Raw genomic sequence first — 25,196 nt, forward strand, 5'->3', positions numbered from 1 at the left:
TCAGGATGAGAACGGGGATCTGTCACAGACTCCACTGTACCTGTCAAAGTGGGAGCTCCAGGAGGGCCAGTGCCCTCGACATGCTGTGGGATTTGACTTCCCTATCAGCTACCTAAAGGGGGCAGGACACATAACCCAAAAGTGCAGAAGAAAGTAAAGCGCTGTAGTGTAAAATTTTACCAATGAGAGACAGGAGACAGGAAGGAACCAGTAGATAGCTCCCTCCCCCTTCTTCTCCTCTAAACTGCTGTGAGGCAGGACAATTCCATACAGCCCTCCCTGGCCCACACGACTGAGCGATTGGTTCCATTTCCTTGGGAAGTGGCAGCCAGCTCTGGAGTGCACCATGCTCTCTCTGCTTTCCCTTCTTCCTATCGCCTTTCCCCGCCCTCACTCTTACTGCTCTGGAATTGAATCCTTCAATGAAGCATCTTCACATTTATTTTGACTCAGGTTCTGTTTTCTAAGCTAACACGCATTAAGAAAGAAATGGATTCAAAAGTCTATTCAAATGAGTTCAAGATCTATTCCAGACCTACTATTGTGTATGGTTCAATTTGGTATACACATTGAAACTGTGAACATATCTACACAGCTGAGGCTCTACCTTATTCACCTTTGTTTTGGCTGGCCAGGGACTCTGCACATAGTAGGTGCTTCATAGATCTTCCTTGCATGGAATTGGAATAGGTTATCAATGTCCCAGAAAAGTAGGATAGTGTGTGATCAGATAACTGAACCAAAAAAAATTGAGCAGAGCCTAACCATGCTACTGATTTGACACCAAGTTGTAAAAACTTTTCCAGAGGCTGCTTCTGTTTTATGGTGTTCAAAAGACAAGACAAATGAAAACCAGGTTGAGCAATGCATAAAAGAAGACATTAAAAGTGTGGGTATTCTAGGGTTAGAGTGAAAAGGAAGGTTTGGTTCAACATGGTTCTATTTCCAAGAATATGCATGTGACAAAAAAGATATACTGTATGTGTATTAACTTTTAAAAACAGCATTTAGTAGAATTTACCATATTTTAAGAATGTACTAGGTTCTTTTTTTTTTTTTTAACCACCCACGTGGTCTTAAATAGTGAAATAAAATGGTAGCCTCTGGTGAAACAACTAATAATGATCCCTTCTTGTGCACATTTTCATTCTGATATAGAGTTTCTGTCTCTATTTTTTCATGTTCTTATACAACTGGATCTGTTCTGCTGTTACACATGTGCATTTGTTTTCAGATATAACAGTAAAGAGCAGATTTCCTCAATTCCCTATTGCATAATTCAAGAATTAATCTACTCTAAGGAGAGGAACTTCATGAATTTAAAGTATACCCATCACCACATTAAGTGATTTGCCGAACTTAAAAGCAGTGGCTCACTACAACAGCTGGGTGTTATCTCAGATTTCTTACCCCTCATTATCAACATCCGGAAAGAAATGTACGTTCTAAGTGGTATAGTAACTTTGGCTTGAACACTTTTTGTTTTTGTTGACTTGTTTTAATGTGGGCTCTTCCATTGTAAGAAAATCTGTTTTAATCTGTTTTGAAGCATGTGTTCATAGAAACAAAACCAAATACTGACCCTACAAAGCTTTACTGGGTGTCTCCCATATAAGCTGTGATGGAATCACGCTGCCCATTGCTGCCCTCCAGGGGGATGTGAAGACCTGGGGATAGTTCCTTCATGTGCTATACCCTGAGCTGGTCCATATTTTAAGATTAGAGGGAAGTGTTTTTTTTTAATTGACACCATCTATGGATTGAACTTCTTGATATGTACATTGCTTTCCTGTGGAGAGATCCCACAGACTGTTTTGACTGAATGGAAGGCATATCTTTTTCTTTTTTTTTCCTCCTTACTTCCCCTTTTACTTTTATTGATTGATTGCTATAAGAACCTAGAAAATGATATCGAATTGTAGTTTTAAACTACAATTAAAGAAATAGGTATAGAATGTGAGAAATATGAAAAATATCTTTAAGTTGGTTACATGTATAAAGGCTTTTGACTTTTTAAAAGTAAAATTTGCTTATTTAAAAATTAATGCTCATTACTGAAGAAAATTCTTTAAGTATTTTATTCTACAGAAGGCAGAGAAGCTAGTAGCGTGATAAAGCCATTCATCATAGTCAAGCTTTAAATTGGCAAAACTCATGCCAAACATGGGCTCTGTAGAAGATTTCATGGTCAATTAGGCAAATACATGTATAAAATGGACCCAGCTACAAAGATCATAAAGCCAATTACTGATCATGTTAATGTTACCCCTCTAAGTCCCAGAAATAATTTTTGCCCTTGCAGGTTTAAGATATCCAAATAAAATATACAATCAATATTTTTGAACACTATAGAAAGCTTTATAATATTTTATAATGTAGAGTCGTTAGTTCATAAGTATTGTTAGATTTAGTCTTCTGTATTTCTGAGGGGTTTTCAAGAAACCCCAGCTCAAGCTGTCTACAGTATTTTTCATGACAACACGATGGACATAAGTATACAATTTAAAGTATGTATTTTTCCATTTGAAATACAAATTTGAGGCACATGGTTAGTTGTTTGCATTTGTGCAAGATTCAATTTATATTATAGAAAACCTGTTGACTAGTGTTCCATTCAGGAGCATTCTGTCCTACCATTTTATGCATGTCTGTATTCAAACTAGAATAGTATTAAATGAACCTTTTATATTTTAAATATACAAGAGTTTTATATTCAAAATTTATTTTCTTGCTGTCAAACTAGTTTGCCTAAAGGCAAGGTAAGATCAAGTTAGACTCTCAAAGGTAGAATTAAATTTTATCATGGCATCCATCATAATGTACAGTTTGCTTAATATGCAAATAAAGAGTATATGGATTCAAAGAATAAAGGATTTTTAGGCAGTGTGTGAAATCCAAGGGACCACTTTTATAGAATAGATTCCTTTTAAATTTACATTTCCATCATTTTAATGAAAACATAGGGTAAACAAATTATAATAGAAATGTTCAAAGTTACCATTTTCCATTTAATTTTACTTCTACTGGGTTATTTTTCATGACAGCTCTTTATTTAAAACTAATAAAAATAGAAGAGAAGAAATAAAATAAATATACTAGAAAGAAATCATTACCTCAGCCTTTCTGGAGAGTTCCATCCAGTCATTTTTGTTGTAACTGCACATGATGCTAGCAATCACAATCTTTAAAAAGAGAAAGGAAAGGCTATTAGATCAAATAGTTGTGCCTTTGTACACAAGGGTATATGATATATATATATATATGTGTTTATAATGATAAACTATATTATAAATATTAGTTTTCCATCTGTTGAAAGAAATCATTCAAAAAACAGCAGGGCATTATAGTGAGGCAAAGGATGAGATCTGGGGCTTCAGACTTATGTTAGAGACTTTCTCATTTACTCTCTTTGAATACTTGAGCAAGTTACTTAACTTTTCTGATCCTCAGCATTCTCATTTTTAAAATGGAGAAAATAATACTGACCTTGCCAACCTCAAAGACTGATAGTTGGAATGACATGGATCTGTGTATGTGAAAGGATTGTTTAAATTATACAATGACACAGAAATATTTATTAATATAATTAATGGTATAGCTAAAAGGTTTCAAGGTATGGAAAGGAAGTAAATTAGTGTTTTCTTCAATCATATCTTATTATAGTATGGATAATAACACCTTACATATTCAGAGTGATTTATAGTTATAAAGTTTGTTAAATGTTGATTATTTAACTATAGTCTTACAGTAACCTTATAATGGAGGCTACATAGAGTAGTATTTACTAGTATCTGCTCTGAAGCCAGAATGTCTAGATCAGAGCTCAGACTCTACCACTAACTGTGTGGTCCTGGGCAAGATATTTAGTTTTCTCACTGGTTAAATATGGATAATAGTATCTTCCTACTTAGAAAAGTGATCATTGAATTGCTAAGATTTTATGGCTCTAATGATATGCTAGGTAATGTTTTAATTGATTTTACTTTATTAACTTACTTAATCATTCTCAGCATTACTCTCCCCATTTTACAGATGAAGATACTGAGGCACTGATATGTAAAGGTCACAGAGCTAATAAAGAGCACAGCCAGGACTCAGACCCAGAAATCTGACTGACAGTCTGTGCTTTTAACCACTAGGTTTTGCTGGCCTAATGTAAACATTCAATATATGTCAGTAATTCTATTATTACCATTTAAAGACTATGAGATTGTGACACAAAGAGTTTGTGCCAAGCCTAAAGTCACAGAGTCCAGTGGAAGAGTCCACTAAAAGCCACTGGGCTCCCACCACATACAGGTTTTTAATGTATGTCTAAAAAACAAAACAAAACAAAGATGTGCTGTGCAAGTCAGATGAATGCTTTTAATATTAAGAGAAAGACAGAAAATATGTTGGAGAGAGTTCTGAATACCAGAGCTCGAAATACTGAATAAGTCTGTCCTTAAGATTGGATCAATTTTTTCTCTCCTGATAGACTGTAATCTCCATGGGTGCCTGGACTGCTCTGCATCATGCATCATTTTATCTACAATAACCAGCATGATGTTTGGCACATAGTAAAACTCAGTGAATAAATGTATGAGGGCACTAAAGGTTTAGGAACAGAGAGTTGCTTTTTCAGCTCATCTTTTTAAAATTAAGCAGAAATGAACACCGTGAGTTAGAGAAGGGAAAAAAATACACAATTGGTGAAAACTGTTGGCAAATAATTATTATACAAGTCAGAGTGAAGAGTGAGCAGGGCAGTTGCAAGTGCTGGTCTTGGCGATAGAAAAAAGGGTCAGATGTCAAAATACATAGAACTTGTGAACTAGAAGGAGCGATTCAGAAAGAAGAATCAAGGGCTTCCCTTGGTGGCGCAGTGGTTGAGAATCCGCCTGCCGATGCAAGGGACACGGGTTCGTGCCCCGGTCCAGGAAGATCCCACATGCCCCGGAGCGGCGGGGCCCGTGAGCCATGGCCACTGAGCCTGTGCGTCCGGAGCCTGTGCTCCACAACGGGAGAGACCACAACAGTGAGAGGCCCGTGTACCACACACACACAAAGTAGGACAATGAGGAGAAAAAAGGAAGCCAGGAGAAACAGTCTATTCAAATAGATTCCTCTGTAGACAGATGAACAGGGAGAAAAGTAAAAGTAGATGATGAATAGAGGAGGGAAATCAAGAATGCACAGAGTTCAGGATTCAACTTTGGTGTCCAGTTAGGATGCAGCTTTAAAGAATTTGAGAGAAATACCTCAGAGTGATCCTTGGCCTTTTCTCTAGGGGCTAAAAGAAAGTGAAAAGTCAAATTCCAAATGTGCCCATTTGCAAGCAAAAAAGGATCACCAGCATAATTGTGCAACTTCAGTAATAGATGCTCTTTCTGCCATTTCCAAGTGCTCTAAGATCTTGGGGATAATCTGCCCACTTTGCAGGCAGAAAACAGTCCAGGGAGGAATTCCACAGGGGACACCAGATCTTCTGGGACTAGATTAATACCTCCTTGTGAGTATCCTTGCATGAAAAAAAAAAAAAAAAGGGGGGGAACTCATTCGAAAAGAAAATCAGTTGGGATGAAGGCTGGGGGCAGGTGACAGATTCCTATTGTCTTCAGTGGCCTTGACGTCAAGTAAACAAACACACATTTTAAAAAAACGGTTACTCTAAGGATTTAGGGGAGGAGCAAACTCCCCAAGCTTCTTGGTAAAACTTTAAGGGCAGGGTTAGATCCAAAGATCCAGACTTAAAAAATGACTTTAGCATTAGATGTTAATTCTCCTGTGGTGAAAGAGAAAAACAATAGACCTAGGATTTTAGGGAGTTTTACTATTCAAAGCAAATCAAGACAGACAAAAAACAAAACCAAAACCAAAACATGCCTCCAGTTATGACAGAGTATCCCCAAGTTCACATCCCCATACAAATATGAAGTAGCTGCTAAATCAGCACAGCGTCCTATGCCCCAGTGTCCCTCTCAGGGTGCCACGGAGGACAACAGGGGAGAGGCTTCTACTGGGCAGGATCCAGGTAGGCAGACAGGCTGACCAAGAAAGCCACTTCCAGGGAAGTCAGGTTTACTAGCACTGACAACTGGATACGATAGATGCTCTCAACTAGTGACTAAGATAGTTCCTCTTTACTAAATGGTGATTTTTATTTTGATAAAGCTGTTTTTGCTTCAAATATATATTGATTGTGCCTGGATTGGTTAAAATCTTCATTTTCCTTATAAGGCCTGAGGATCACAAGGACCTGCACTTGAGCTTGATAGAGAGGAATAAGTATCACCCAGAGAACACTGCCATTGGGGAAGGGTGACCACAGGTGTGAGAGATACATTACGTTGAACAGATACAAGTTTTATTTGTATGCTCTGAGCAGCCAAGCACTACACTGTTCTTTCCTCATCATCTAAAAACAGAGTTTACCTTCTTGCCCAAAAAGCTGGGAAAATATCCCCAACAGGGTTAATCACAGTGATCAACTACTCTGGTCTCATTAAAGTCCTTCAATGGAGCTGGGGAGTTAAAGGTTTTTTTCCTCTTTGGTCCCTGAACTGGAATGAGGGATGTTCAGAGTAGCTGGTAATCACTGACTGCTTACCTAACCAACCCAACCCTCCCACTCCTACCCAAGGCTAGCTGCACTAGGTAAAAACAAAGCAGAGACAGAGGAAAGTAGAGATACAAGATGGAGAAATGCTTCCACCACTTTCAAGTCAGGTGTACCACTAACATGCCTGTACAAGTGAACCAATAAATACCACTTTGGGCTTAAGAAAACCCAGGTTATATTCTATTTTCTATCACTGACAGTCTTGACAATTACTACATGCAAAACTAGAATTGTCACTTTTAAAATAACTTCCTAAGCATTTTTTTTTCTGTCAAGTAAATTTAAGGGAAAAATAACTTTATACACTATTTTTAAATGCTAAATTATCTAAGAAGTCTAAAAATCTTTATCTAAAACCAAGGGATAGTTTGTGAAAGTATACGGTAACATTCTATTTCAGAGGAATAATGATGACTCCAAATCATTTTATTTTTTATTAAAAGATACTAGGATTTTTCGAAAAGTCAGGCTAAAAGACATTAACACTAAAAGAACACTGGACAGAATTTAATCTTTCTTTGATGATTAGAAAGCCCTTCAGTGTTTTGCTGTGCTTAGTTTGTAATCAAACAAAGGAAGACAGGTTATTTTTTTCCTATGGAAGAAAATAATTGATGTGTATTTTACATTGTGAAACATCATGAAATGTTACTAGAAATGAATACCCAATGAAACATTTTTAAAACCAGGTAACATTTCCCTATCTTTCTTTTAATTTAAGCCATTTCTAAGTGCTCCGTTTTTCATGGCTAAATTTTAAAACATTATTGGATGAGTCTATACATAACTATATCCTACATTTTTTGATACACAGTCTAGTGAGAGATTCAAACAATGTCAGTTAATCAATTAATATGGAAACTGAGCATCTGCTGTGGTAGGCACTGGATGACATGCAGAGGAGTTTAAGATATTGATTCCAAGTCTTTGTTTATCAACATTTAACCAGTATTTTTTGAGACCTTCTATGCGCCAGTAACTGTAACTCAAAAGTGATGAGCAAAAGAGGAAAAGTCCCTACCTTCCTGCAGCTTACATTTTTAGGGAGGAAAAAAGTCATTTAAAAAATACATTATTAGGACTATTTCCAGGTCAAATTAAGGAAAAATAGAGGAGAGCAAGATGGAGAATCACAGGGGTGCACAGAGCCTCATTAGTTGATGGTCAGTAAAGGGCTCTCTGAGTGGAGAAATAAAAGATAAGAAGGCACCTCACACAGAAGAATGGATTGGGACCTGAGTGAAAAGTGGCATTCCAGGTAGAGGAAACGGCATGTGCAAAGACTCTGAAGTAGGAGTGAGCAGATATACTTAAAAAGAGAAGCCCTTTGTAGATGGCATTCCATGACAGGGCAAGAAGAGTGTAAGAGGAGACGAGAGAAGCAGGCAGTAGCCATATCTCTGGGAGCTGAAACCTGTGGGAGTTTGGATTTTACCGTAGGTATAATGGGAGACCACTGAAAGGTTTAAAGGAGGGTGATAAAATGATCCGATTTACATTTTCAAAAGATGCTTCTGGCTACTTTATAGGGAACAGAATGAGGGGCTGTAGGGTAAAAGCAAAGAGTCCAGTTGAGTTGAAATAACGTGGCTTGCATGATATTCATGGAGATACCAAGAAGTGGAACTCTGAGCTAAGACCAACAAGGTGGATCAATGGTTAAACTCAGGAGGTGAGAGGAGAGAAAAAATTAAGGATGATCCCTAGATTACTGGCTTGAACCACTGCGTGGAGCATAGACACTTCACCAAGATGGAACAAAGAGTAGTGCAGTAACAAGTGGGGGACTGTTAAGAGGTTCAATATTTAATATATTACATATAAAATGTCTAGCAAGCATCCCATTAATGATAACATCAAGTGTGCCACTGGATACATGAGTCTAGAATTCACTGAAGAGGTTAGGGATGAAAGTGAACATTGTAGAGACTTCGACATATAATGGTATTTAAATCTACCTAGCTTAGTGACTTCTAAACAGAATAGAATAAAATAGAGAAAATGAAAGAGATGAAGATTAACCCAGAGCCACATGAAAATGCTAAGAGAGGGAAGTGTTCCAAAAAGTAAGGAGCAATCAACCGGGATGAATGCTTCTGACAGCTGGTGTAAGAAAACAGAGAAGTGTTCACAGGATTTGGCAGTACAGATGCCACTGGTAAGCTTTACAAGAAGGGTGTCGGTGAAACAGGGAAGACAGAAGTCAGACTGGAGTAGACAGAATGAACAGAATACGAAGGAGTGAGAGAATTGATACACAAAGCTCTCTAATAGTTTTTGTGGGCTAGCTCAAAGAGCAATGAGGCAGCACATGAAGGGCTGTGGGAGGTCTAGTGAGATATATATATTTTTAAATGGACTATATTTGAGTATGTTTTTATGCCGGTGGAAATGATGTGGAAAAGAAGAAGAAGCTGCTGAAAAGGCAAGAGGTGATGATGAATCTGTAATAATTTATGAATCAAATTGTGGGTGTTGTTTCTCCCTGAAAAATACTTCAAAGGTTAAAAACAACAGGACACTTACTCTGCAACAAGAAAAAGTAGTGTTAAATGGCTTCAACTGTCATCCTTCCAAACTTTTAAATTAAAGAATCACGATTCATAGTCAAATTATTTTTTATAATTCATTTCCTTATGGAATAAATAAAATGATTTTATTAAGTATTTATTTTTTCAATCTGAATGACAGTAAAGTCTGCACATCAGAAATTAAGGTGAAGAGCAACATAAAATTTCCAAGTAGTTACAAGCAGGCCGTCTTGTCAAATTCACAAATACTTACAGTCTATGCCTAGAACACAGGTTGGAAACACTGATTTGGTATTCTGTAATCATACTGTGAACTATATTGGAAATTCAGTCAACAATTCAGCTTCAAGACAACCTAAATTTTTTAGTACGGAAAAACTGCAAAGTGACAAAGGTGAACAATTGTATATTACAAGTGGCCGAGTTAGGTTTTGTCAAACAATTTAACAAAACCATTGCTAGCACTACTGGGATTATATTATATTGAGGAGGAAAAATAGCATGGGACATGTGATTTTCAAAGACATTTAAAACTAAGAAAATATGTTTACTAAATATTAATTAATTGGACAACATTCAAATTGTAAATGTTCTTTTTTTTTTTTGTAAATGTTCTTTATACCACTGTACAAATATACTAAAATGAGATTGGTACAATTTTCCTGAAGTGTACACATTGAGAGTAGACCATTAAAAGTAAAACTCATAAGCTCTTCAAATTTTATATGGTTACTGCTAATTTAATGGTTGCAAATGAGAATAGTACTCTTAAAGCTGTCTTCTAATATTATTTCAAAATTTACCATTTTCTTTGCTTATTTTGGGACCCACAACTACCTTGCTTACACAACTATTCCTAATACAGAAAAGTCATGTTCAAAGTTATAAAATATGCACATAGTATCCACAGAAAATCAGAGATGTTTTCCACTAGAACAAGAAATAAAATACCACTGTAGACTATTCAGGAACTACAGTAACTGCTGTTTTTTCCTCTCCTTTTCATCACTTCTTACTAGGTTTTTATGTAGTTTCCATCCCCACTGTATTTAGCAACTGATCTACCCTAGGTCACCACTAACTTTGGCAAAATTATTAGACACTTTCCAGCCCAAATCTATACTGGAACTCTTTCCAGCACTGAGACGGTTAGCCACCTCCACTTCCTGAGACCCTCCTCTGTATGAGCTTTGGAGATACAGCCTTTTATCCCTATTTTTCCTATTTTTGCTATTCCTTCTCAGGCTCTCCTGCCTTTAACACCTTTTCCACGTTGATGTCCTCAGGTTCTACTCATGGTCCTCTTTTAATGTAGACATCATGTTCACAATGAATTCAGAGAATACCTATATGCAGAAAATTCACAAAGTAAACACCTCCAACCTGTGTCTTTCTCCTGAGTGCAAGAACAGCATATTCAACTATCTTTGAGCACTATGCTCAACTTGCCCCAAATCAAACTTAAATTTCTCCACCCTGAATTTGCATTTTCCCCACATTGAATTTGCTTATACTCTATGCTTTTGTCCCAAGTTAGAAAACTAGGAGGAGATTTTCTTTCTTCATTTCTCCTTCATTGCCTACATCCAATTACTTACCAAATACTCTCTAGTCCACTGATTCTCAGACTTGGCTGAGCACTGAAATCACCTGGAGAGTTAAAAACATAACCCCAAGATCTGTATGTAGTTAGGCCCAGTCATCAGTGTTTTGTCAAGGATCTCCAGATAGTTCTAACATGCAGGATAGTCTGAGAAGTATTGCTCTAGTTTACTCATCAAATATCTCTTCTAGGTGCTCCTGACTCTTCATCATGACTGTCTTAGTTAAGACCTTCACCACTGCTCCCCTGGATTACTGAAGTACCTTTCTTATTAGTCTCCCCATTTCTGATATCAGCCTATGTCATCTGCCAGATCCGTCTAAGAGACAAACCTGATCATATCACACTTCTGCTTCAAATCTAAATTCAAGATAAAATCTAACTCTTTAATATGCTATACATGACCACAATGGGACATTTGCTCCAACTGCACTGAATTACTTTGCTTCCTGAATGTAACATATATTCTGCATTCTCTTGACCATATGTCTACTCCTTTTGTCTGAATGAATAAGGAATGGTCCCTGTGTTCATATGGTATAATAAAGGAGACATATGTAAATTGATACAAAAGTAATTATAGTGTATGAACCAGAATACAGTGAGAGCAGAAAGGAAAGAGTGATTATCTGTATCTGTGTGAATCAGGGAAGGGTTCAAAGAAAAGGAACTCTTAATCGACTATGAAATCATCCACAGTTATTTATTGGAAACTGATTAGAAATGAAAAGGCCAAGAGTACTCCAGTTGTAGTAAGCAGCAGAAACAAAGGCACAGGGTGCTGTGTTTAAGGAATATGCTATGCTTAAGGAATATCAAGGAGTTCAATTTAGCTCTGGGGGAAATGAATGGCTACACTTCGAGGTCATGGAGCTGGATGCATAGATTGAAACCAGATTTATTCAGGCAAGGGGTTAAAACAATGGTTTCTAATCAGCTGAGCATTTGGCCTTGAATTTTAGATTATTTTGTCTAGTAAATTCCTGCTCCTCTTTTGCTCATTACCTTTCCCAGGCAGGCTTACCTGTTCACCCTTCCTCCCCTGTGTCAGGCACCCATCTTCTGAGATCCCACAGCACCCTTTGCATGCCTTTATCATAACATTTACTATATTGTACTAAATTGTGGTTTGTATGTCTTTCAAAAGATGACCAAAGTTTTTGGGGACAGGGCCCAGTTTTTCATCTCTATATCTCTAGTATCTAGTATTGTACCTTATATTTAATTAGGATTCAAAAATGTTTGCCTCAAAGGAATAATGAAATAGGTAGCTGAGAAAAGAAATTGTAAGTAACACACACTGCAAGTAATCCAAGCAGTTAAATAATGTATTCAATTACATTTACAATATCTAAATGTAAGTAAATTTCTACATTCTACAGAGAGAGTGAGAAGGACAGGTAGGTGGTACAAGGTAAGAAGTTCAAGAACCTCTCACATTTTATAAAGTATACTTTATATTAATGAATAAGAGTCCATTATATTTGTTTATAGATTTACACTTAATACACATTTTCACATACATTATCTCATTTATTCCACATAATAATTTTGAACTTAGAAAACCTTATATTGAGAATAATGAGCACAGATAATTTACTTTACCAGCATAAAGTAAATCAATAGCAGAGGCAGGGATTAAGCTCAGGTCTTTTGACTCCAAGTTCCTCTTGACTACATCAAGACTATACCATATTGATTTCCTATCCTTTCAATTTACATTAGAGATTCTAGCTGATTTTGTGTCCTCATCCCTCTTATGGTAGTCTATTTGAAAGAAAGTGTTCCCTTCCCTGTATCCATACCCCCTTGCAAAGTAACTGTGCAGCTACTCTGATAAAGTGGGGGATTTATTTACCTGCCTTTTGAATGTGGGCTTTGTGACTTTTTTTTTTTTTTTTTTTTTTGCGGTACGCGGGCCTCTCACTGCTGTGGCCTCTCCCGTTGCGGAGCACAGGCTCCGGACGCGCAGGCTCAGCGGCCATGGCTCACGGGCCCAGCCGCTCCGCGGCATGTGGGATCTTCCCGGACCGGGGCACGAACCCGTGTCCCCTGCATCGGCAGGCGGACTCTCAATCACTGCGCCACCAGGGAAGCCCTGTGACTTGTTTTAATCCATAGAATTCACAGAAGTGATGTTGTGCCAGTGTCAAACCACAGCTTAAAGAGGTCTTATCCTCTTCTGTTTACTCTCTTGAAATCCTGCCTAGCCATGTGATCAAGCTAGTACAGCCTGCTGAAGGATCAGAGACCACATGGAACAGGGATGAACCATCCAGCTGAGGCCACAAGGGACCAGCCAGCACATAGCCCACCTGGAAGTTGACTATAGACAGAGTGAGACCAGCTGAGACCAGAAGAGCCACACAGCTTAAGCTTAGCTCAGCCCAAATTGCTAACATGCATGCAGAATTGTGAACTAAATTCATAGTTGCTTCAATCAACTAAGTTTGGGGTGTTTTGTTATGCAGCCAAAGCTGATACCACTTTTATTAAGTTTAACAAGAACTAGCACTTGCTCTGTACTTGCATGTGTCAAGCACTATGTTAAGCATTTCACGTGTATTATCTCTAACCATGATAAAGTGGAAATTATCAGCCTCGATTTACAGGTAGGTAAGAAAAAAACTTATTTAAAGAGGTTAAGTACTCAGGACTGTACAGCTAACAAGAGTAAATATAAATCTTAAACTGTCTATCTATAATATTTTTTCTCTAACTCATTTTTTTTTGCTCCTTAAACACACATTTATAGAAAACTATGTGGGTTTATTTTTATACATGATGCATTTCATTCAATGTGTGTCAATTGTTATTACTTTTATTTTCAGAGACTAACCTTATTTCTGTGTTCTTGCTCAATGTATTATTTCACTGTGACTCCATAAGTAACATCTAAGCTAGACAGGCAGACTGAACTGCCTAGGAAATCATGAAGTCAAAGGGAAGATCAAGTGAGAAAGACCCAATGAGATGATCGTTGTTTCCTAACCACCTAAACATGTTAAGGGATGAAAACAGGGTAGTGTTGGCTCTGTATAATTTGGCCCCAAATCACCTTGCCGCCCCTTACCTTGACACACCAAACTGAATACACTGTATATACTGTGTATTCAGTATATATTCAGTATATGTATTCAGTCAATATATAGACGTTTTGTGGCTTCCATCTTTTCCCTGTGCTGATCCTTCTTATAGTCCACCCTACTCCTCTGACAGTGTATCTCCTATTCATTCTTCACGTTCTAACACAGAGCTAACTTCTATCATACTGCCCTCAATGATCTCAGAGACAGAATTACTGTTTTTACTGGGTATTTGAGTGTGATACATCTACCTCTACTTCAGTTCCTATCACACTATATCACAGATGCATGTTTATTTATACGATTGTCTTCCTTTACTCCACTCAATGGGAAAACATGCTAATTTTTATTCACCTTCATTTTCTTATCATTTGGTTCAGCATTGAATAGCACCTAATGTGAACTTAACAAATGTCTGTAGAAGGAAAGATGGCCTTTTGTTATTCTTTATGAATTAAAAAAAAATTTCTATTTCATCCCTATAAAGATAATAGTACTTGCTGCAACAATGGAGAAAAAGTGCATATATGAAACTACCAAGACTACCGTATATTTTCATACCTATAAGTCATTTACTGTCTACATAGCATGATTTTGGCACTGGCTTTAATCTATGATGTCTAACTGGATTTAGGCTGTTCTATCACTGTTGACCCTTCACTGAGGTTGCAGTAAGTCAAGTGAAGTCATAAAATTTGAATTCACTGTACACAAAAATGGTGTCACCTACATAAAACCTGTGAATGAGATTTGATTTTTCTTCTACTTAAAAGGTCATGATATGTTGCCTGTATTAATGTGGTTCATTCGGGGGACAGCCTTTCAAAGGCACATAAAGGAGTTGACTTGAAATATGTTATAAAGTATCTATTCCAATTTTAAACTTTTTCTATTTAGAGGCTATAACAAATATTCATTTAATGAAATGCCTTCATAAATTAATAAGGTTAATAAAATACAGTATTAAAATGTGATATAGGAATTTGAGGTTAAAAAACAGGTTAAAAATAAAGTATTAATAAAAAAATAACCTTTCAAGATAATTACATGGAATAATGCGCTACCTTAAATAGTCTGGGTGCTTCTTCCAATACTATACATATAACACATGGGCGTTATAAAGATTATTGAAACATTTTCTGTAAAGATTTTAAATCCCAAATGAAAATTTTATGTAAATACTGTTATTGTAATTATTTTATGAGATGTAGCTCTTTTGCTCTCATTAACTATGATTGTACGTTTAATGCATATTAAATTAGATAATCCTGTTGTGTAAGTTAGTGGTATTGCGTCTTAAGTTCTGGGTGGTAAGCTTCTGGAGGACGCTGGCTGTGTCTTCCATCTTAGCCTATGTCCCTTATGGGCTGGGACTGCCTGTTCTGTTTACTAATGTACCTGTCACCTATTAGGAACTCACAAAATATTTGTTGAGTGTAGAAGTAATTAAAAGAATAGCTGAAATGCAATAAATATTTGTTAAATGCAATGTTTCTAAGAAGTCAGGGACTTCTAAAAACAAACAACTTATTCTTTCCCAACTATATGCTATTATCTCACAGAAATTCTATAGGAAGCCTTAAATCCAGTTCACTGTGGAACATGCTGCCCATCCTTGGGAGACTCTGACTCTGTTCTGGGGACTTCTTCAAACTTACATATTCTCCCCTAGACATACACAGGCACTCTCCCACACTTCCTTCCATTCTCTGCCCAAATGTCATTGCCTCAGTGACACTTTACTTAAGACTGCAAACCATCCCCTCCCAGCTCTATTTTCTTTCCCATGGCACTTTCTATTATATCATTTTATTTAATATACTTAATGTCTTTCTTGCCTCAGTGTGAATGTAAGCTCCACTAAGGTAAGAATCTTTGTTTTGGATACAGAACAGTGCTGGCGTATATGGTGATGCCCCTTACTTGTGAAATGAATAATCAAATACTAACATGTCATTTAAATGTCTTTTTGCATCAGCTACCTGATCTATAAAATGGGAGTAACTTGGCTTACCACACTTTTTTCATAGGGATTATTCTGAGAATAACATGGTTCTATATATTTGACATTAAATACTTTTCAATGAAATTCAATGATTTTTTGACTAAGAGAATAATGCCATATTCAGATTTGCCATTTTCTACAATTTAGTTAGAGTGCAAACATTGACATTTTGAAATAGTGCACCACTTTGGTTTTAAACATCCACTGATAAGACTTTTAAAAATATGTCATTGGAAAGGGTAGAAAGCACCATCTTTATATGCTGCTTTGATCTTTTGGTAGTGTCATCTTGTGGGCATATCTGTAAATTAATGCAGTTTTTAAAAAAAGAGGCAGATCCACAGGATCAAACTTTATAGATCAATTCACATTTTATAGATATTTAAAAATTATTTTTAGATTTCACTGAAATATTAGGAAATTCACTAACATCTAGGACAACTTTTATTAAATTATGTTTCCTGGCTTAAACTGTTTTATCAGAATTGAGATTAAAATTTTTTTCCTACTCACTCAGAAAAAATTCTAAGAACTTTGAGCCCCAGACATGTATGATTCCCTATTTGGAAGACCCAAAGAGGGCCAATACTGCAAACAAGTAGCACCTTAAGGATAGAGTAGTGTGCTGCAATGAGGAAAGTCTGGAGAGTAGGGGAGGGGTTAGCAGCCATGCCCTTTTCCTGAGAGGTCTGAAGAACACACACTTTAGACCATAAAGCTGGAAGCTTTACTCCTCACCCATGCTCTGCATGAGACACATGTATTTCCATTGCTCCTGTCCTTCCCCTATGTACTTCTGTAAGTAGTCATTCATCACCTTCCTCCCCATGAAACCACCTGCTTCAGTGCCCACCTTGAGACAGGCACAGAGAGGGCGCTGAGGGAAAACTAGATGACTGAATAAACTAATGATCCTGTGCACTCTCTTTTTACACAAATAATACCATCTTCACTTTTTTTTCCTGCTTTCCTTCTCCTCTTCATCATATCCCATCCCCACTACAGTTTCCCTCACCTCATCAGACCTTTCTGAACAGGAAGTTATTTCCATGTGGGGACTCATGTGCTTCCAACTCCTCCATTTGGAGGAGCCGCATCTGCCAACAATGGGCACCTTGGTAAACAGCAGTAGAAACAAACCCTCTAACACGCTGCACTTTTCAGGATAATGATTAATGATACTCAACTAATAAAACATTCACTGTATCACTGAATTTTGATAAATGATTCCCTGCCTTAATATGCTGTTGATACTTGGGAATCAACCAAAGATATTTCCACATTTTGTAAACATCTTAGGGTTTCATCTATATTTCAAATTTCAGTTCAAAATGTTCCTTCTCAGAAGCTTGGAGTAGTGATTTACAACAGAAATAATGACAGGATCTTTTTCAAAGTGATTGGAACCTTTCCGGTATAAACTTTACACAGCATAATGAATGTGTTGGCATTTTGAACTTATGTGCATACTATAAAAATAAAACAGAGTGTACAACAAAGTCCCTGTTAAATTCACATTACCTGTTAAATGAAGATACCAAAAGGCAGAGTAGCCTAATTAAAATCAAGAAATGCTATTCAAGCCATACTTATATACCTCTAAGATAATACATATGCACTAATATTTACAATGCATGAAAAGGGTATACATCTCATTAAGCACACGGGAAAAAATCCCCAAATTTCTTTGCTTTAGTGAGTTATTTCATAAAATATTTCTAATATCAATATTAGCTATTTCAACTGCTGAGGTAAAGTTACATTTGTCAATAAACAATGTATTAGCACTTCTAATTCAAAGCAAACTCTGAAACCCTTACAGAGTTTAAAATTTGATGTTTTTTCACGATAATATATTTAAAGTTTAAAAATTAAAACGTTTTTCTCTTAAATGTTCTTTTTGCTCATTGTTCATACTTTTCCAGCTTGCTCATGATTGCACAGATGTGATATAAATGCTGTTTTGCTGTTTTTAAGAAACAGTAATACCCCCCCCCAAAAGAAACAGCAATGAAGTGTTTGTTTTGTAATCTTTTCTCTCCCATATCCCACATATAATTACATGATCTTTGAAACAGTCAAAACAAATAAAAGTAGCCTTTCAAAATAAAGTAATAGTATGGCTGGAATTTGTAGTCCTCTATATTAAAGGTAGATTGTAATATTCCCTACTATATAAGATTTGCCAATTTGAACATTTATTTAAAAAATAAATTTATAAGCATACACATCTTATGAATTATTGTATAAAAGTATACACAATTAAGAGTTGGGAAAAAGGCATACGACTGAAATTTTGGGTCATCAAATGTTTTGTTTTGATAATTACTATATATTTTCAAAGAGCATTATAAAAACTATAGCACTGATTATTTTAATTACTTAGAATATGGCAGAGAACAGCCTCCATTATAATTTGATTTCAAAAAACAAATTCCTGTTTAGACCTTTTGAATTATTTACAACTACCTCCAATTTTTCTGTCAGTTAGCAAAGGAACAGTGAGGTGTCCTTACCTCCCCCACCAAACAAGTCGTCACAGTAGAATACCATAAAAGCATGTGATGAGGAATTTAGTCTCAGATGCAGCCCATGTCCCCACATGTCTCATAAATTCTTCTAATGCATTTTCACATGCATGATCATGAATGCCTATTCAGTGAAAAAGTTTACCATATGCTACATTTTTCAACAACCAAGAACAAAGAGCAAATGGTTCCTGGCCTTGTATATGGAACAAAAAGCATAAAAGCAAAACAAAAACCTCTTACATTTTTACTAAATAAAGGAATGAATGCAGAATTGTAAAGACTGAGTGGAAGCTTCTTTGGGCACCATGCTGTTCTTTTCTTGAGACAAAAGTGTTCAATGAGAGACAGGAAGGAAAGGAGGTACAAATGTAGACCTCATGTGTCACTCAATCCATCTTCTGCTTAGTAAAAACTGTTTGCTACAGTAGAGTATTAAATGCTTCCTTCAGTATACTTAAAGTAACATAAATTTTTATTATTTCTTTAGGAAGAAATCACAATATAGTAAGTAGAAAGTTACTGTCAAGAGTTTTTATTTTTCCTTTCTCCCTTCAAGATACTCTTGGGTATGCCTCTTGAATCAGGCTAAGCAATCCCTTTCCTCTTTTAATATGTTCTAATGACTTGGAGTATTATTTCTCAGTAGATATTAATCAGCCAAGCCAGAGATATTTAGTGCATTGGCTAAATGTATAATATTTTCCCCCAAATTATTTATGTAAATAATATATACATATGTATGCTTAGAAATCATATATATATTATATGCATACATATACACATACACTTCCCCTTAATCAACCACCCCAATAACTCTACAATGATCCAGCCACCTATGAGCCTGAATTACTCAGCCAAACACACACACACACACACACAATTCTATAAATTGAAAGGAAAAATACTTAACCTTAAATTTTTGTCCTATCTAGGCAAAGTCCTTCTTACTGAATTGTGATTTATTACAATTAGTCTTTTTATCACCTGGTTACCAGCCTTGGTTGAGTGCACAAGCAATTTCTGGTAAAGGACTCATTGTATCAAAATACCTTAACCAATAAGCTAAAGGTTCTGAGAACCTCATTATATGGGATATTATCTCTATCATATACTTTGGTCTTAAGAACTGCCAGAAAAAACTCACTCAAAGCAAATTAGTGGCTACATTTCATGTATTAAAGGACATGTATAGTTTTGGTCTGGTGTCAGTTTCACGGTGTCATTTTACTGATGTGCATCAGAAGGGACCCATGGAGGAAAATTAACTTGGGCTTTTTAACTGGCAGAGCAAGATGCTCATCTTCTAAAAATACTTATGCCTTAATGGTGTTTTTTTTCTCATATAGAATTACTCTGCCCCGCTCCATTTCTTACTGCCTTCTTATTTATTTGCAGAAGAGCTATCACTCTCCACCGAATATGCTGTCGCTATAAAACTGCTCAGAATCAAGTCTCTCTAGGGGCAAAGTATTTTAGTTCACAACCTGTATCTTACTATGCATGCTAACAGCAAGCAGTATTGAAGCATTTCTATTGCCTGACTTGACCTTTGGTCTGGTTCAAAGTATCAGCTTCTTCCTCTGTTCATTTCATCTTGAATAACTTTGTCAATGAATATATTTTTTAACATCTTTATTGGAGTATAATTGCTTTACATTGTTGTGTTAGTTGATGCTGTATAACAAAGTGAAGCAGCTATACGTATACATATATCCCCATATACCCTCCCTCTTAGGTCTCCCTCCCACCCTCCCTATCCCACCCCTCTAGGTGGTCACAGAGCACCGAGCTGATCTCCCTGTGCTATGCAGCTGCTTCCCACTAGCTATCTATTTTACATTTGGTAGTGTATATATGTCCATCCCACTCTCTCACTTCGTCCCAGCTTACCCTTTCCCCTCCCCGTGTCCTCAAGTCCATTCTCTACGTCTGCATCTTTATTCCTGTCTTGCCCCTAGGTTCTTCAGAACCATTTTTTTTTCTTTAGATTCCATATACATGTGTTAGCATACGGTATTTGTTTTTCTCTTTCTGATGTACATCACTCTGTATGACATAAATCACAGCAAGATCTTTTTTGACCCACCTCCTAGAGAAATGGACATAAAAACAAAAATAAACAAATGGGATGTAATGAAACTTAAAAGCTTTTGCACAGCAAAGGAAACTATAAACAAGACAAAAAGACAACCCTCAGAATGGGAGACAATATTTGCCAAGAAAGTAACTGACAAAGGATTAATCTACAAAATATACAAGCAGCTCATGCAGCTCAATATCAAAAAGTCAATGAATATATTTTAGGTCACTCTAAAGAATCTTTATTAAACTAGGCATCTCATTCTTTTTTAAAGAAACTCATCAACTTTCCCTACTTTTCACTAAATTTTCTTTTACCAAATTAAAATGTCTTTGCCAGTAGCATGGCTGTTTTTACTTCCTATGAATCCACCCTACCCCTTCCTGAAGCTGTGAGGAAGAAGAAAAAAACTTCAAGGAAAATCAAACAAACAAAAAACCTCTAGAAGACCTTGCAGAATGAAAAAATGGGGAAACTACTATCAGTCTACATATATCTCAAAGACTTCGTTTTGAAGCTAGTGTTATAGCAGTCATCCATCCTAACTAAACTAATCAGGTAATCCTTCCATAATCTCCATCTTTGATGAAACAACACTTCCTTTACAAAAGAAGCACCACTAGGCTTCCTGAGTTGTCCATATTTCAATGAGATACTTATCAGCAATACGGAATCTTCCATGCCTTATTACTGACAAAGTTTTTCCTGACATCCCTATAGCATCATCCCTTTTTTTTGATAGAGTTACACTATCTGGTATGTGTGTGTGTGTGTGTGTGTGTGTGTGTGTACTCCAGTAGCATTTACAGCTTGTAAAGATATGAATTTTATAAAATAGTCTCTTTTAAATTAATTATTTTGGATATGTTTGTCGTGTCTTCCCAAGTGTATACACCTTTGATGGCAGGGACCCTTATATGCTTTATTTTCCCTGGTAAGGTGTCTTTCATATATTTGCTGTACTTGTGATTCGGAGATATGGCAACTATTCAATATTACCTGTCTTACTATAAAAAAGATGAAGGAAATGATTAGTATAGCAAGAGAAATCCAGTCATATTAATGTTTAGGGACCATTAACTTTTTCAGTTCCCATTTTGTCAGAATTTGCTATTAAATCACTTTTCGTTGAGAACCTGAAAAACATGTCACAGTATAGGATGCTTTAAAAAGAGGGCAGTCTAATTCCTTATAGTTTCTTTTTTTCTTTCTTTTAAACATCTTTATTGGAGTATAATTGCTTTACAATGGTGTGTTAGTTTCTGCTGTAAAATAAAGTGAATCGGCTATACATATACATATATTCCCTATTCTCCTCCCTCTTGAGTCTCCCTCCCACCCTCCCTATCTCACACCCCTCTAGGTGGACACAAAGCACTGAGCTGATCTCCCTGTGCTATGAAGCTGCTTCCCACTAGCTATCTATTTTACATTTGGTAGTGTATATATGTCCATCCCACTCTCTCACTTAATCTCAGCTTACCCTTCCCCCTCCCCATGTCCTCAAGTCCATCCTCTACATCCGCGTCTTTATTCCTATCCTGTCCCTAGGTTCTTAAGAACCATTTGTTTTTTAGATTCCATATATATGTGTTAGCATACAGAATTTGTTTTTCTCTCACTGACTTAATTCACTGTGTATGACAGTCTATAGGTCCAGCCACCTCACTGCAAGTAATTCAATTTCATTTCTTTTTATGGCTGAGTAATATTCCATTGTATATATGTGCCACATTTTCTTTATCCATTCATCTGTCGGGGGACACTTAGGTTGTTTTTATGTCCTGGCTATTGTAAATAGTACTGCAATGAACATTGTGGTACATGAATCTTTTTAAATTATGGTTTTCTCAGGGTATATGCCCAGTACTGGGATTGCTGGGACATAAAGTAGTTCTATTTTTAGTTTTTTAAGGAACCTCCATACTGTTCTCCATAGTGCCTGTATCAACTTACATTCTGACCAAAACTGCAAGAGGGTCCCCTTTTCTCCACACCCTCTCCAGCATTAATTGTTTGTAGATTCTTTGATGATGGCCATTCTGACCTGTGTGAGGTGATACCTCATTGTATTTTTGATTTGCATTTCTCTAATGATCAGTGATGTTGAACATCATTTCATGTGTTTGTTGGCAATCTGTATATCTTCTTTGGAGAAATGTCTAGGTCTTCTGCCCATTTTTGGATTGCGTTGTTTGTTTTTTTGATACTGAGCTGCATGAGCTGCTTGTTTATATTAGAGACTAATCCTTTGTCAGTTGCTTCATTTGCAAATATTTTCTCTCATCTTGAGGGTTGTCTATTCGTCTTGTTTATGGTTTACTTTGCTGTGCAAAATCATTTAAACTTCATTAGGTCCCATTTGTTTATTTTTGTTTTTATTTCCATTTCTCTAGGGTCAAAAAGGATCTTGCCGTGATTTATGTGATAGAGTGTTCTGCCTATGTTTTTCTCTAAGAGTTTGATAGTGTCAGGCCTTACATTTAGATCTTTAAATGTGTTTAAAGAAATGAGACCAAATGAGACCATTTTGAGTTTATTTCTGTGTATGGTGTTAGGGAGTGGTCTAATTTCATTCTTTTACATGTGGCTGTCCAGTTTTCCCAGCACCACTTATTGAAGAGACTGTATTTTCTCCATTGTATATTCTTGCCTCCTTTATCAAAGATAAGGTCACCATATGTGCCTGCATTTATCTCTGGGCTTTCTATCCTATTCCATTGATCTATATCTCTGTTTTTCTGCCAGTACCATACTGTCCTGATTATTGTAGCTTTGTAATATAGTCTGAAGTCAGGGAGCCTGATTCCTCCCTGGCTATTCAGGGTCTTTTGTGTTTCCATACAAATTGTGAAATTTTTGGTTCTAGTTCTGTGAAAAATGCCAGTGGTAGTTTGATATGGATTGCATTTAACCTGTAGATTGCTTTGGGTAGTAGAGTCATTTTCATAATGTTGTTTCTTCCAATCCAACAACATGGTATATCTTGCCATCTGTTTGTATCATCTTTTCTTTCATCAGTGTCTTATAGTTTTCTGCATACAGTTGTTTGGTCTCCTTAGGTAGGTTTACTCCTAGGTATTTTATTCTTTTTGTTGCAACGGTAAATGGGAGTGTTTCCTTAATTTCTCTTTCAGATTTTTCATCATGAGTGTATAGGAATGCAAGGGATTTCTGTGCATTAATTTTGTATCCTGCTACATTACCAGATTCACTGATTAGCTCTAATAGATTTCGGGTAGCATCTTTAGGATTCTCTATGTATAGTATCATGTCATCTGCAAACAGTGATAGTTTCACTTATTTTCCGATTTGGATTCCTTTTATTTCTTTTCCTTCTCTGATTGCTGTGGCTGACTTCCAAAACTATGTTGAATAATAGTGGTGAGAGTGGGCAACCTTGTCTTCTTCCTGAACTTAGTGGAAATGTTTTCAGTTTTTCACCATTGAGAACAATGCTGGCTGTGGGTTTGTCTTATATGCCCTTTATTACGTCAAGGTAAGTTCCTTCTATGCCTACTTTCTGGAGGGTTTTCATCAAAAATTGGTGTTGAATTTTATCGGAAGCTTTTTCTGCATCTATTGAGATGATCATATGTTTTTTTCTCCTTCAGTTTGTTAATATGGTATATCACATTTATTGATTTGCATATGTTGAAGAATCCTTGCATTCCTGGTATAAACCCCACTTGATCTTGGTGTATGATCCTTTTAATGTGCTGTTGGATTCTGTTTCTTGGTATTTTGTCGAGGATTTTTGCATCTATGTTCATCAGTGGATCTTGGCCTGTAGTTTTCTTTTTTTGTGACATCTTTGTCTGGTTTTGGTATCAGGCTGATAGTGGCCTTGCAGAATGAGATTGGGAGTGTTCCTCCCTCTGCTATATTTTGGAATAGTTTGAGAAGGATAGGTGTTAACTCTTCTCTAAATATTTGAATTTGCCTTTGAAATCATCTGGTCCAGGACATTTGTTTGTTGGAAGATGTTTAATCACAGTTTCCATTTCAGTGCTTGTGATTGGTCTTGTTTATATTTTCGATTTCTTCCTGGTTCCATCTCAGAAGGTTGTGCTTTTCAAAGAATTTGTTCATTTCTTCCAGGTTGTCCATTTTATTGGCATATAGTTACTTGTAGTAATCTCTCATGATCCTTTGTATTTCTGCAGTGTCAGTTGCTACTTCTCCTTTTTCATTTTTAACTCTATTGATTTGAGCCTTCTCCCTTTTTTTCTTGATGAGTCTGGCTAATGGTTTATCAATTTTGTTTATCTTCTCCAAGAACAAGCTTTTCGTTTTATTTATCTTTGCTATCATTTCCTTCATTTCTTTTTCACTGATTTCTGATCTGATCTTTATGATTTATTTCCTTCTGCTAACTTTTGGGGTTTTTGCTCTTGTTTCTCTAATTGCTCTAGGTGTAAGCTTAGGTTGTTTGAGATTTTTCTTGTTTCTTGAGGTAGGATTGCATTGCTGTAAACTTCCCTCTTAGAACAGCTTTTGCTGCATCCCATAGATTTTGGGTTGTCGTATTTTCATTGTCATTTGTTTCTAGGTATTTTTTGATTTCTTCAGTGATCTCTTGGTTCTTTAGTAGTGTATTGTTTAGCCTCCATGTACTTGTATTTTTTTACAGATTTTTTCCTGTAATTGATATCTAGTCTCATAGCATTGTGGTCGGAAAAGATACTTGATATGATTTTAATTTTCTTAAATTTACCAAGGCTTGATTTGTGACCCAAGATATGTTCTATTCTGGAGA

At 36.4% G+C, this 25,196-nt stretch overlaps 1 protein-coding gene across 1 annotated transcript in view; it reads right to left on the reverse strand.

Moving 5' to 3' along the window:
* Nucleotides 1-25,196, reverse strand: part of DPYD (dihydropyrimidine dehydrogenase) — an 817,352-nt gene that overhangs the window by 278,810 nt on the left and 513,346 nt on the right. The window contains exon 15 of the mRNA XM_059043609.2: nt 3,114-3,182. Coding sequence (XP_058899592.1) covers nt 3,114-3,182 — 69 coding nt within the window. The remainder of the gene's footprint in view (nt 1-3,113; nt 3,183-25,196) is intronic.

Source organism: Kogia breviceps, chromosome 1 (assembly GCF_026419965.1).
Source record: "Kogia breviceps isolate mKogBre1 chromosome 1, mKogBre1 haplotype 1, whole genome shotgun sequence".
Lineage (NCBI taxonomy): Eukaryota > Metazoa > Chordata > Mammalia > Artiodactyla > Physeteridae > Kogia > Kogia breviceps.